The sequence below is a fragment of the Anas platyrhynchos genome, chromosome 3, assembly GCF_047663525.1.
Source record: "Anas platyrhynchos isolate ZD024472 breed Pekin duck chromosome 3, IASCAAS_PekinDuck_T2T, whole genome shotgun sequence".
In the NCBI taxonomy this organism is placed as follows: Eukaryota; Metazoa; Chordata; class Aves; order Anseriformes; family Anatidae; genus Anas; species Anas platyrhynchos.
Window position 1 is genome coordinate 73,548,118 of NC_092589.1, and position 13,771 is coordinate 73,561,888.

Here is a 13,771-nt window from a genome sequence, read left to right on the forward strand (position 1 = left end):
AAGCACTTGGATTTTATATAGAAACATTTCTTTTTTGGTGTAGATTTCAGTATAAATGAAGTACGCTCTCACTCAGTACTTTCTGTTTGGCACTTCACTGAGCAGTGAGAACTATCCAGGCAGATTCTCCAGGAGTCATGGAGTATCCACAGGAATACTCCAGATACTCAAGCCATGCAAAATCCAACTTTCCTGCTCCCTGTCTGCTCCTGGCAGATGGGAAAGGCACGTGGCTGCCATGGCTTGCACCCCACCCGCCATATCTGGGGCTAAAGCTGCGGCCCTGAGCTACGAGGAGGAATTGGTGGTTTGCTACTCGACAGCGTTTCCTGCAGAAAATAAGGAAGCTATCATCCCTCAGCCCATGCGGAGCTTTAAAAAAGCAACCACCATCCAAAGGAAAATGTCAAACCAGAAACCAGGCACTCAAGACTGGATAAATTTAGTAAGAGGTGATGATTCAACTACAATCGAAGGAAATCCATACTTAATTTCTGAAGCTATTGTTACCATAGCGTTCAAGCAAACCGTTTTTCCTTCAGGCTGAGAGTACACCAAATCCACATTATTTCTCAACTTGCTACTATTTTTTTTTCCTTTAACTAGAAAGTGTTGTCATACTACATGCTTAGTATGAGCCTGAATTAAAAAAAAAAAAAGACATGTGAGAAGCTTTTGCCAGGGTAAAGTCCTGACACAGCTGTTGGAAAAACCCAAAATGAACATTTTATCCTGGCCAAATCAGTGTTCTTTTCACTATTTATACTCTTGGATCCAGCAGCTGCAAGTGACGCTACAGGTCACGTTGTCCGAAAAGGACAAAGAATCTGACGACGCGCTCAAGTTTGGGAGGCTTGTTTGTACTCCCGGCCTCTCTCTGTGTACTTCACGGCACTGCTGCGCCAACGCCAGCTCGCTGCAAGTTTAAGAAGTGCACCAAACTCTCGTCCAAACAGATCCTTCGGCTAAGATTTTCCATTTTGAAAAAAAGAAAAAAAAGAAAAGAAAAAAATAGACTACTTCTTTTCTGCTTCCATTTTTCAGCACCATAGGATCAACGCTGGCTGTTCAGTTGATAATACCCCTCTTTATTTGAAGTTATTTTTCTCCTTTCACCACCCACATTCATCTGGGACTTATTCAGTATTATGCTGCCTGACACTGGTCCAAAACAGCAAACAATTTCTGTAACTACACAATAAGCAGAGCACATCCTAACAGAGGCACTTCGTCATCCAAGAATCCCCTTATGTAACATCCAGCCCTGTACTGCAAAGAACGTGGAAAAACTTGCGGCGGGGTTAGGTACAGCTGTGCCTTTAACACAACTTCTTCCTGCTATCAGGGCTGCATTTTACAAGCAGGGAAACATTTCTGTACTTTGGCCTACTGTCATCAGAAAGAGGTGGAGATTTATGCCCTTTCTGCTTCTAAATTAGACTCCTTCAGTGCCCCGTTTTATATTCTTCCTGACAGGTCCCTATTTTGTATTAAAAAAAAACCTGCTGTCACTGTGTTGCATAGCAAAGGACCTTTCCAGACGAAAGAGAAAAAGCTCTTCTTGCCACCGAGTCGAGTGGCAAGAGGAACTCCGTGGTTAAAACTGCAAGGCTGAAATCCTTTACCCAGCACCGTACCCATTTCCAGCAGGATTTGATAAAATTATAATTCACCGTCCAGAAACAGATTACAACACTAAACGTATTACACTGAGAAAGTCAAAATAGGTCATTCAATCAGCGTTATTCCCCCTTCGTTTCAAACAGAGCACACAGCAGTTAAGTAGTCTCTCTTGCAATTAGCATCATCGGTGTCTCCTCGGTGCCTAAAATCCACTGGGGAGACGGAGCTGCTCGTACCGTGCAGCAGCCCAGGCCCTGCTGCCCACCACCACTCCTCAGTAAGCACACAGAGGTGAAATCCTGCCCTCACTGATTCCAATCATCACCTTTTTCCTCAAATTTCCAGTTCCCCAAATGACACACACCTCATCCCACTGCTCCCCCTGCACCCTCCGGCCAGGAGGGCTGCTACCCCACAGAGCCCTGAAGAAGGTGGGCTAGGAGGATCCTCCCCGGGGAACGGCGGGGCACGAGCGAGCTTTCCTGGCTGTGAGAAGCCTGACATATGCTTCCGATGCGTTTTAATTGAGTAAAACGTTGGAAAGATTTTATTTATGTTTCTAATTAGGTAAACAGTATGCTTCCTCCACCTGCTCCAAGCTACCCCACTAGGCCCCGTAGACATCAGATGCCTACAGACATACCTCGGGTTGATTTACTTCCCACTGCTCGCTCGCAGTGCCCTTCCTCCTCCAACCCCACACTTTTCCCTCAGTTTTCCTATTTCAAATGGCCTTGCTGTTGATTTTCAAACACCTTTGTAACTTTACAGCTCCCTTTCCCAGGGTTTTCTGGAAAACCCCTCTTCGTAAGAGATTTCTCTCTCACTTCAATTACGCAAACCTCCTCGCACGTTTTAATCTGAAGTGCTTTCACCACGCAGGAACCAAGCTGTAAGAGCAGTGGGGCAAGAAATAAATCAGCTTGGGGAAGTTGAGAATCACACTGCCACTGTAACGATGCGAATAATCACGTAAGGTCTGCAGGCTGGAAACCTCTGGCCCGAGCCATTCAGAGCTCTGACACGATTTCCATTTTCAGTTCCAAGATTTTAGACGTGGCCTACTTATCTGGGCCACATACATGGCTCAGGCTGTACCGGAGTAGAAGCTGCTCGCACAAGGTTCACAAAATGTTCAAGGGTTTTTTTTACAGCTTCTTGGTGGCAGCATCGCTCTTGGCGTCAAGGCTATTCTCCTCCAAAGGCAGAGCAGGCACAGCCACCTCCCGCTGCAGGGCTTGATGAATACTTCAAGAACTACCAGTCACTCTGAAACCCGACATGGCAGACAAATGGTTTTGAGTTCCCCCACACTTTTAAACCCAGCAGATAGTGTTGCACAAAGCAGGGACAGCGGCCTCACCAGTCTCAGCTTACAGCGCATCTCAGGACACGGCCTGAACCGGCGTCACCTTCTCCTAAGAATTCCTGGAAAAAATATTCTCTTGAAATTAGGTAAGGGCCAGAGCAGCTTTGCAGAGCAAACAACAGGTTATAGGCTTTCAAGAAACCGCATCACTGCTCTCAGAGCAAAACCAACCGGCAAAAAAAGGTGATAATGAGGGAGTCTGTGGACGTCTTACACTGAAACACTCTTTGTTTAGCACTGTTCACTCTTATCAGGAACCCATTTTATGTCCTAAGTATATCTAGAACTTTATATATGAAACCAATAAATCCTCCATGAAGCACTAGCAAATATGTTTACCCAAGATTAGGAGTTCACAGTCTGACTTCACAAACACCCCCAGTCCGAAAGTTTTAATCTGGATTACGTCTTGCGTTTTAAAGTGTGTTTACACAGCGAATTTCATGTGGGAAGGTGGGGCGACCTTTTGTCACCACCCATCTACAGGGCGCTGAAATGTCTGCTTGAAGAGCTTGCATGGAGAGGAAAAAAAAATACAGGAGGTTTTAAGAGATGCACAACTGGAGGATATATCTAGATAATGTGGTCCACACCCTAGATAAAAAAAAAAAATACAACGCTGAAGTCATGTCCTGAAATAATTTATTCGAAATAAATACATTTTAAGAGGAATTTTAAAAAAATCTTAGAATTTTAAGAGTCAGGCCCTGCTCTCAGATACCTGTGGACTGTGATAAACTGGGCTGGACCCCTGCAGAAGGATTTGTGCCCCCACTGAAAGCTGCGTGGCCGTGTGCCCGCGTGTTTGGGTGCCCCTCTATCTGCTCTCCCACAGCAGGCTGCGCCCGCTCCTCACCAGCCTCCCCGCTTATCTGCTGGCCTCCCAGCCCTCTGGGGTCACGATAAACAGATGTCACCTCCCTGCCAAAACGCTGGCATCCAGCCCGGTTCGGCTCCTTCCTCCTCATGAGACTGGGGAGCCAGCAAACCTCCCCAAAACTTTTCCTTAGGACCGTGTCACGCATGTCCCCAGGGTGCTCTTCAGGAGGAGATGGAGGTCCAGGAAAGCCCTGGGGTGGGCAGACCCCAGTGAGTGCCAGCCCTGCCAGCAGGGGAGAAATTAATAGCAAAATAAAAGCAGAAGGAAAAAAAAAAAAAAAAAAAAAAAAAGCAGAACACCTTGCTGAATAAACGAGTTCAAGTGAGAACACCGCATTTCATAATTCAGCTCGCGAGTACATAGCATGTTTTGATCAAGCAAGCAATTAATTCTGTTCGTTACTGCAAGTGTGTTAGAAGACCCAATCTTCGCAAGGCATTTATCAGTACAAATCCCCAGAAAGGCGTTTTTCCATCAGCAAAATCTTGCAGAGGCATTTAGTATCGGTAGGGATCTTTCAATAGCCTTAATAACACCTCTGGAGTCTCCCGAGACAGGAATGAGGACTTGGGGGTTGGAGAAACGAGGAATGGGATTTTTAATGAAATACCGGCACTTTGGAGACTGGGCGAGTGATCTCTGCTTATGGCTGTCCTCACCTCACAGGTTTTAGACCTGTGACAACTTTTGCCCAGCGTCCGTGCTGCGATAGGATCCCGTCACGCACAACTGGAGCACAAGAAAGCCAGCACAGCCTCGCGAAGAAGCACGGTGTGCCCCATCCTGGCTTGGTCTGAAGCAAGTTAGAACAAAACATCTCCCTCCGAAGGAAAATCCCCTTCTGTAGACAAGCCACTTTTTAATAATAAGTGCTAAATGGACTATTCAAGCAGGTAATTAATGTTAATTAACATATGTCAGGCCATAAATTGGCTAAATACACCTCATTTTCCAAGCTTAGTGTGTGGCAACGCTCAGGAAATTGTAATAAGGAGGAACAGTCCAAGTTTGTAGAAGTAGAAACAAAGAGCCAACAAAAGGTTAAACCTGATCTTCACTTAACTCCTGGTGTTCTGAGCCAGCAGTACTGAAAACCGAACGGCAGCGCACATGACTTCAACATTTTGTTTTTTGTGCTACCGAACCGCTGCACGGATTGTCAGCCCCCAGAAAAGCCACATCAAAAAACCCGCGGCTCCCTCGGCGCCACGTTATCGGCGGCCCCGGTGCTCGCTGCGGGCCCTGAGCCCCAGGACATGCCGAGGCTGTGGCCCCTTTTCCATGTGGATTTGGGAACGGGAGCTTTTGGCCGCAGCAGGAACGTCAGTCAGATGCTCGGAGCTCACCCTCCTCCGGAGAGATCCTGCCTCGAGATGAGGAGGGCCGTACACCTTTAAAAGGTAATCTCTAGCTGCCATATTACAACCCTGCCCTTGGGCACTTTTTCCGTGACAGAGATAGTAGGAAAGCTGTTCCAGAAGCGGGAGAGAAACAAGAACATGTGAAGGTTTTAGTCTGAGTAGCAACTTGCACTCGGGAGCATTTTTGGTTTCTCCCCTGGCAAGCTGCCGCTGCACCACGAACCGCTGTAATTGCCCTGCAAGCAAGAAGCGATCTTCACAACGGAGTTTCCAGATTTCACACCAACAAGTTGGCTGCCAAAACCTTGCAGGGCACATTTAGGAGGCTGCCACCTTGAGAAATGATCTGGCTGCTCGCCCTGAGATGTGCCTCATCCCCAAGACGGTCGCTTCACCCCCTCTGGACTAAGTGCACCCGCCGTGATTTTGGGGGTGATTTCATGCCGATTGCACGTTCTCCCTGTCCACTCCTCCAAGCTCCTGGCTGCTGTGGTGAGGTTTCTGGGGCCAGCCTTCTACAAAGGGCTCCTCCTGGCTCAGGATGCCCACTTTGCCCACGGCAGCACAAAAAGCCTTCACAAAACGGCCAGGGTGACCCTCACCGCTTGCCTTTTCAATGCACCAGCATGTGCCTAGCCCTCCTTCTTCTCCCCAGATTACAGCAAAGCATTGCAGAAGCACCAAAATGACCCGAATGCAAAATGGCCTCGTGCAAGAGACACTGCTGGCTGTATGTGGGCAAAGCCAAGTGGAGGCAGGACATCCCACAGCAGGAATGCTGCCCACCTCTCTTCCCAAGTGTGATCATCTCCATCTCACTGCACGGCCCTGGAGTCTGTGCCTGGGGCCCAGAAACCTACTGTATGAATATGAGGAGAACTGGATCTTTCCTGAAAAACACTTGTTTGCCCATACCAGAGCCTGGGACTCTTTACAGCTGATGACGTTCACTGAGGCGATGTGTTTATATCTGCATTTAGCAAGCCCCTAAGCAGACGTGCTCCTTACTGTTGCATCGGTGAAGAAACAATGTCAGTGACTCTCCAGAGCTACCCAAGACCTGCCCCTCCTCTAATAGCTGTTACCTGCCCTCATGAGCAAGGGAAAAGTGAGATCTTTGATGTATGTTACTGATACAAAATAACGATGTGTGCTAGTAGCTACATGTGGCTTCTACTGGAGAGTTTAAAAAGTCATTTATTACTTTGACACTAAACTATATTCCTGTTTGATGCAAGAAGCTGTTACCTAGCAGTTCTGAATTTGGGGCTGGAATTGTGTATCTCTCTGTTCTGCTCAGCACAAACTTCACTTATAAATGTTACACAGCATTTTGTGAAATTACAGCCTAGTAAGGCTTTGATCAGGTAAGATGCTTAAGCTGTAAGTTTAAGCGCACAAGTAATCCCAGAGAAGTCCCAAGGAACTATTCACGTGCTTAAACCCGTGCTTGCCCCACTAGATCAAAACTTAAAATGAACAGACTACAGTTTGTAACCTACACCCTTCTGCATGGGCAAGCAAGGCAGCTCAAAATTAGGGAAAAAAATAATATAATAGAAGGTTGGAAAAAAAAATACTAATGCTAGCAGTTAACTGGGAAACAAGGTCTTAAAAAGAAAGCAACAGAGAAAAATGAAGCTGATGCAAATTCCAGTTTTACACTGCTGCTCCTGATAAAGAAACTATTTGCTGTTCTGAGGAAGAAGAAATAAGAAGAACAGAGAGTGGTGTTGCTTCCTTCCCACATCCTTTGCAAAAAGATGATAAAAAACGTCCCACACATCTTGCATATTAGCATCTGGCTAACAGATTTAGGCATCTGTCTACATGGCTGGCAAATTTCTCGAGTCTTTTCAAGTCTCAGTAATCAGAGAAAAGACTCGCGTGTTTGCCACACTGAAGGAATTGCAAGACTTCAGGACACGCTGGTCAATAAAGCAAGGTAATGAACGTCTGTGTACAAAGTTTCCAAAAATCTATGCTCCAAAGTAAATATCCCAGCGGTTAGTATTTATCTTTCTCGAGGAAGACAAATGCCACAGGTGTAAAGCAAACAGGCTTCTGGTATAAAAGCAAAACTAAGCAAATCAGCTGTATTTAAATTTGGGAGTCACTGATATCTGCGTATGAGGGACCAGATTCGCAGTCTTGCGATACTGCTCAACCAAGAGGAAAACAGTCCCCCTAGTGTGCTCTTCATGCAGAAAAGGCTGCGTTTCACAAGACAGTGCTGCAAGAAATCACAAAATAGCGTTATAGGAAAAGGTAGGGAAGTACTTCAACATGCTCGGGTGACACCAGGAACCTCTACTATATACGTGGATAGAAGGCTGTTTGGTTTTCTATTTTAAGACTACGGAGTATAGCAAATTGCTGCATCCTAAGTATTTGGGGAAAAAAAAAATGGGGAAAAAAAAGTCACCACACTAGTTCTGTGACTGCAGGACGTGGGTTGGGAAACAGACACTTGTATTTGGGAACACGGGGAGCTCTACCCATCGAGGAACCCCGTGGAAGTAACTGCAACACCCGGCCTTGCAGTGGAGCCAGCTCCCTCGCAAACCTTTCCCCCCAGCTCCGGTGATAGCGGATTTAAACGCTGCCTTCCCACAACTATTCCAGACAGTCAGCAGATATCGAAGCATGCATCTAAACCCTTCCCCGTGATTCAAAAGCACGCAGGATCACACTGAGCTGGGCTGAGGGTGGCATGCACCAGCGTGTGAAGCACGCCGGCTCCAGGGGGACGCCCTGCAGGCTGCTGCCCCTCTGAGCTGCCGGGCAGCGCTGGTGTAGCTGACATCCCACCGGGGGACAAAGCAAGGAGGCTGCTGGCGTGTGCACGGGGCAAACCTTATCTGAAGGAGCGGAAACGTAATATATGCCTTCCTAACCACATCTGAAATATTCACTTCTGCTTTAATGCCCTAGGCGAAAAAGAAAAAAAAAAAAAAAGAAAAAAAAAAGTGTAGCCGAACGATAGTTGTAACTTTAATTTATAGCTCTTAGAATAATTGTTTTGAGGAGTGTAATCCTGGCTATGCTTACGGATTATGGTCTTCAGCACATCTCACTGGAAACAGCATTAATATTTCACATATAATAACACATAACAAAACAAGTTACCTTTGTTTAAAATGACAATTTTCCCTCTCAGGGCTAGAGGAGAACGTTGCTAAATGTACTTACAGCCTTCAAGGATGAACTTGGTTGTGTAAAAATATTCTAAATTAAGATAAAAGCCTCCTGATGCAGAAGTATTTTCTGTTCATTTAAAACCTCAGGGTAACTAGCAATCTGAAAAAAAGTCTGATGTGAAAAGCTGACATTAGTTCCTGAAGAGTTGTATTCATTACCTGTGAGGGAAACAGAGCTGATAATAACATATAATGTGTTTTAGCATCGGGAGACTAAGATGGAGTCTCTATTTAAGAGTGGTGCCTCTGCAGAAACTCATTTACTTTCCAGGCGACTGAAGTATTTCTCTCCTGAACGTACAGGCACGGCTTGAAAGGAACTCTCGCCCTGCTAGGAGCTACATTTTGCAGTTCTGGAAGCCTAGCAAATGATTAGCTCCTGACCTCTCCTTTGCCCCTTTCAGGACGCCCCTACCACCCACACACAAACTCACGCTCCCTGAACACGACCCAACGCCTTACCCTAACTTTCAAAGGCAGCTCACAGTCATTTAAAGAGGGAGATTTTTCTGCCACCGACATGCCTGCACGTTCTGCAAAAGGTCATCCTGAAGGCTTGCGAGGAACTTCTGAACTAAATTATATCGGAGAAATCTCAAGGGATCCAAGTTTTTAACATTTTAATTAGCTCCAAGTACCAGTTAATGCTGCTCAGAAAAGGAATCAATATCAAATTAACAGTATAAATTGTCAGAAAAAAAAAATGTGACTGTATTAAGCATACTAATCGATGTAAAGCACTTGGCGTTACGGCCCGGATCCTGCTTCTGCTGAAGCGAATGGGAGTTTTGCCACCCAATTCAGCCAAAATGCTACCAGCTTGATAACCTGGTGAGTTGTCTTTCAAGGCAGGTATTTACTGAAAATTCAAAGGATCAGATAAAAAAAGCAGGATTTGTCACAGCAGCTGACAGCTAAAGCCCCTGCCTCTCTCTGCACATGATGCCAAACTACTCAAGGAGGCCGGGGCTGCCGTGGTGAGGTTTAACCCTTTGTCACGATCCGTGTCACATTCGTAAAGTCACTTCAAAGCCCTGCACCTCGCACGGCAGCGAAAGCTGCATGACCGATCCCTGTCTTTTCAGAGCCTTGTCTCGAACCAGCTGTGCCACCGATATAAACTTTGTGCTCGTACCTCCCCAAGCCTGAGATGAGCACATCAGCAGAATGCTTCCTCTACAGGGCTCCGCCTGGAAGGTAAAAACCGTACAGCTGCAAAATTCAGCTCCTGACAGCAGGTCCTACTCGGGAACCGAAATGTGAGACAGAGCTGCTGGCACGAGCACAGCCGGAGATGTTTCATCCCCGTGATACCTCTGACTGATTCGCCGCACAGAAGTTATCCCCTGCTCCAAAGACTGAGAGATCCGCAGGGTAAAGCCGATTTCCCTGTAAAACCAACAAACTCCCCCACCAATTTACCTTTTGCTCACTCCCCGTCGGATGCCCCGAACATCATCCCTCGGCTCCATCCCACCAGGATCTCCCTCCCCAGCCGGGAGCCGCGTCCAGCAGCACCCTCCTGGCTGCGTGGACCTGACATTTCAGCATCAGGGACACCGAGGGACGGCCCTAGGGAGCGGGGAAGGATGGAGCAGGTCCGGGACGAGCTCGCAGCCTGCCTCGCATGCCGCACCAGCCGCTGCTAGGCCTCGGGCTGCGCGCAGGAGCGCAAAGCCCCAGCTGCACGCCGCGTGCGCTGGGTAAACAACCCACAGACCGGGCTCCATCGGCTTCTTTTCAGCTCACTTATTGAAACAGCAGCGATCCGGGCTGCTGGCTGGCACCACCACGGGAGGAGCAGCCCCGAGAGCAGCACCGTCAGCGCAGGGGACGCCAAGCCAATGTGCGGGGTGGCCACACGGCCACCAGCTCCACGGCTCGGCCAGCGTCCCGGAGAGACGCCAAGCCCCGGGTTTCCCTCTGCTGCCTGTGGGGCACGTGTGGCAGATCGCTGGGTTTGCTGTGCTGCTGTGGTTTTGTGATTTTTTTTGTTGCTTTTTTTTTTTCCTTGAAGGAAACAGGAGCTGCTCTGGCGCTGAGCTTTGAGACTAGGGCTGGCGCTGCGTGAAAGCAACTCCGCTCACTGCAATCGCGAGCAATACGGTGCGTGCAACTTCAAAACAACAAGCCTTGGAGAATAATGTTTATGGCTTTAAATAAAGCCCTTTTTAGACTTTTGGGGGCACTTTTTATCCTCTTCCTGCTCGCCCCCACCTACAGCAGACCAGCCTGCTCCAGCATCTCCCCTCACTCCACCACCTGCACAGGGCACCAGCGACGCACCCCACACCCCCCACACACCCCATTTTACCCCCGTTAACCCAATTTTTAATCAAAACCCCACGCCGGCTGCCACATCCCACTCGCGGCAGGCGACGGGGCGACCCCCAATTTCTTCCCCTCACCTTCCAGCCGGCCGAGCTGTTGCTGTCGCCCTTGTCCTTGAAGTAGGGCACGCAGCGGACCATCCAGTCGTAGATCTGCGACAGGGTGAGCCGCTTCTCGGGCGAGCTCTCGATGGCGCGGGTGATCAGGTCGGCGTACGACAGGTTGCCCCAGGCGTTGCGCCGCGACGAGCACTTCCTCGGCGCTGCCGCCGCCGCCGCCGCCGGGCTCCCACCGAGCCCCCCTCCTCCTCCTCCTCCTCCTCCTCCTGCAGCACCCCCTGGGGATGAGCTCGGCCCCTCCGAGCCCCCCCCGGGCAGCGGGGCCAGCAGCCGAGCCGCCTCCTCCGGCACCACCGCGGCCGCCGCCGCCGCCTCCTCCTCGCCGCCGCCGCCGACGGCCATGGCCGAGGCGCCCCCCTCGTCGTCGTCGTCCTCCTCCTCGGGGATCATGGAGGCGGCGTCGGCGGGCGGCTCGCCCGGGGGCTTGGCGGGGCTGGGCTGCAGCTCGGGCCTCTGCAGGGGCCAGGTGCAGGAGCGGGGGCGGCTCTGCGGCTCGAACTCGGGGTCCAGCTCCACGGCCAGCGGCGACAGCGGGGCGGGGGGCGACGCCTCTGCCATCTTGGCCCCGGGGCGCTTCACTCCATGCGGGCAGGACAGGACAGGACCCTCCCCACACACACACACACCCCTTTGGTCCCGGAGCCTTCGGGGTACAGCCGAGACTTTGTGGTTTTTCCTTTTTCTTTTTTTTTTTTTCCCTCTTTTCTTCAGAGCGCCCTAAAGGGAGCCCGAGTCTTTGCAGCCGGCCAGGTGCATGCTAGCGGGAGCCCGTCACTTTGCGGTGCCCCCTCCGCCCCAAAATCTGGTGAAGGCCACCCCGGGGGCTTCAACAAAAAATAATAATAACGATTAAAAAAAAAAAAAATCGCCGATTAAATCCTTCTTCTCGCAGGGAGCAGATCAAATCGCCGGTCTTCCAACAGGTCCGGAAGCTTTCAGCCCTCCCCAGGGCCGCCGCCGCCGAGCAGGGGTTTTGTTCCAGCAGCAACACCACGCTCATAACCTCCTTGCTCCTGCTGCTGCCATCTTGACAGCTTTCCCCCCTTTTCGCTCAAGTCATTCCCCGAGCCCGGGCACAGCGGGGGAGAGCAGCACCGGGAGGGGATGCGGGGGGGGGGGGGGGGGGGGGGTGTCCGCGGCCACCTCCTCGCCGCCAGCAGCAGCGGCAGCAGCAGCGATCCCGATTGCCGGGGAGGCAAAAGCAGCGCTGCCGCACGGCTCCTGCTGCTCCTGCTCCTCCTGCTCCTGCGCCTTGGGCTCCTCGGAGCCTTCCCTTTAAAGGCGAAGGAGGCGAAAGCGGCGGAGCCTCCGCGAGCGGCTGGCGAGAGCCGAGCGATCCCAGCAGCCGGGCTGCCGCAGCCCTCCCGAAGAGCAGCAGCAGGCTGTCACTCGGCTGGTCGCCGGCTCCTTGCACATCCCTCCTCCTCCTCCTCCTCCTAACAACCACGGGCAGCAACACAAAGTTATAGGCGCACGCAGGGAGCCGCAACCTAACCGCACGGCGCCGCCTGGCCCGCCCACGGGCGGTGTCGCGCAGGGGCCGCCCCGGCGGGGAGGGACCGGGGTGGGATCGGGGCGGCCGCTGCGTGGTCCCCGTGTCCCCGTGCTGTCCCCCAGCTCCTCCTCTGGTCCCCCGAGGGGAGCTGGGGGAGGTTTTGGGGCTTGGGGGGCCGGCCCGAGTGGCTGGGTGCTGTGGGAGGTGCTGAGGTGTGCGGAGTGCGGCGTGGTGCTCCAAGGGACCCCGTATTCCCATATTCCTCACTTCTTGTGGTTTTTAAGCGACGCAAATCCATACTTTGGGTTTTTTCGTCACGTCCAACACCTCTTCAGCACCTTGCTCTGACTGAAAACCAGCGCTGGCTGCCACAGCCACGCTGCTTCCCCTCCAAATCACCCTCATGGGCCATAAATTGGTGTACAAGTTACAGCAGCGAGCTTTATTTTGGGGAGCCCGATTCATCCTGCCACTTCTCAGGACTTCCATGCACCCACGTGCGCGCAGTCCCGCTGCCCCGAGCACAAGGCTGTTGCAGAGAGCCCGCCGGAGCAGCTCGCCTGACGACGCAGCTAATTACGGGTTGGGAGAAGGGCTGACCCACAAAGCCGAAGGATATAGAGCTATTAATACGGATGTCGTTACAAATACAGAACATAGCGACGTGTACCTATCAGTTCTTGCCCGGTCTTGGGTCAGCCTCGTCACGGACTAGATTCAGGGCAAAAACAGGGTCGGCTCGGGCACCAGACAAAAAAGCACGCGTGCTTCTGAAGCGTTTCTCCATAGAACTGCTATTTTCTAGACAAATTATTCCTGATTTATCTGGCATCGCAGACGAGCGATGAGGTTTGAAAACCGTTCGGTGCGATTAGAGAGCAGGAAGGCCCTGATCCCGGATGCCTCACACGTCCTGCTAAGTAAGGGCAACAGCCCTCCGGCTCCAGATAGGCTTCGAATTCAAGTGGCACTCGTTAGGAGTAGTTCAGCGTGATTTTATTACCAGGGACAGCGTTTCAGCATGCATACAATTAATCCTCAGCTGTCTAAATATAGCAGGAGACACTGAATTAATCAGAATAAATGCAGGTTCGGGTCATGGAAATGATTTTCACTGCAGCTCCCTTTTGGGTCACCACATCGCGTGCCCCGCTGCGGCTCTCGTTGCGACACGGCCCCTCACGGGAATGCGAGGCAGCTGGGTCCCTCAGAAGGACACCACCAGCTACTGATGGTGTTGGGAACATTTTTTAGCAGCTGCTAGGGGAGGAGGAGTACAGTAACACTGAAGAGTCACGAACCAAGAGGGTGTGTGATGGGAAGGTGCTTGGCCAACGACCTCGTTCGTCCACGAGGAGGCCCTGCTTGTGACATGCAGCAGAGCCAGAGCAGC

At 50.9% G+C, this 13,771-nt stretch overlaps 1 protein-coding gene across 1 annotated transcript in view; it reads right to left on the reverse strand.

Moving 5' to 3' along the window:
• FOXO3 (forkhead box O3) overlaps window positions 1–12,387 on the reverse strand; it is an 81,046-nt gene extending 68,659 nt beyond the window's left edge. Inside the window, exon 1 of the mRNA XM_038176048.2 lies at window positions 10,842–12,387. Coding sequence (XP_038031976.2) covers window positions 10,842–11,441 — 600 coding nt within the window. The 5' untranslated portion in view covers window positions 11,442–12,387. The remainder of the gene's footprint in view (window positions 1–10,841) is intronic.
• Window positions 12,388–13,771: the final 1,384 nt, after the last annotated feature.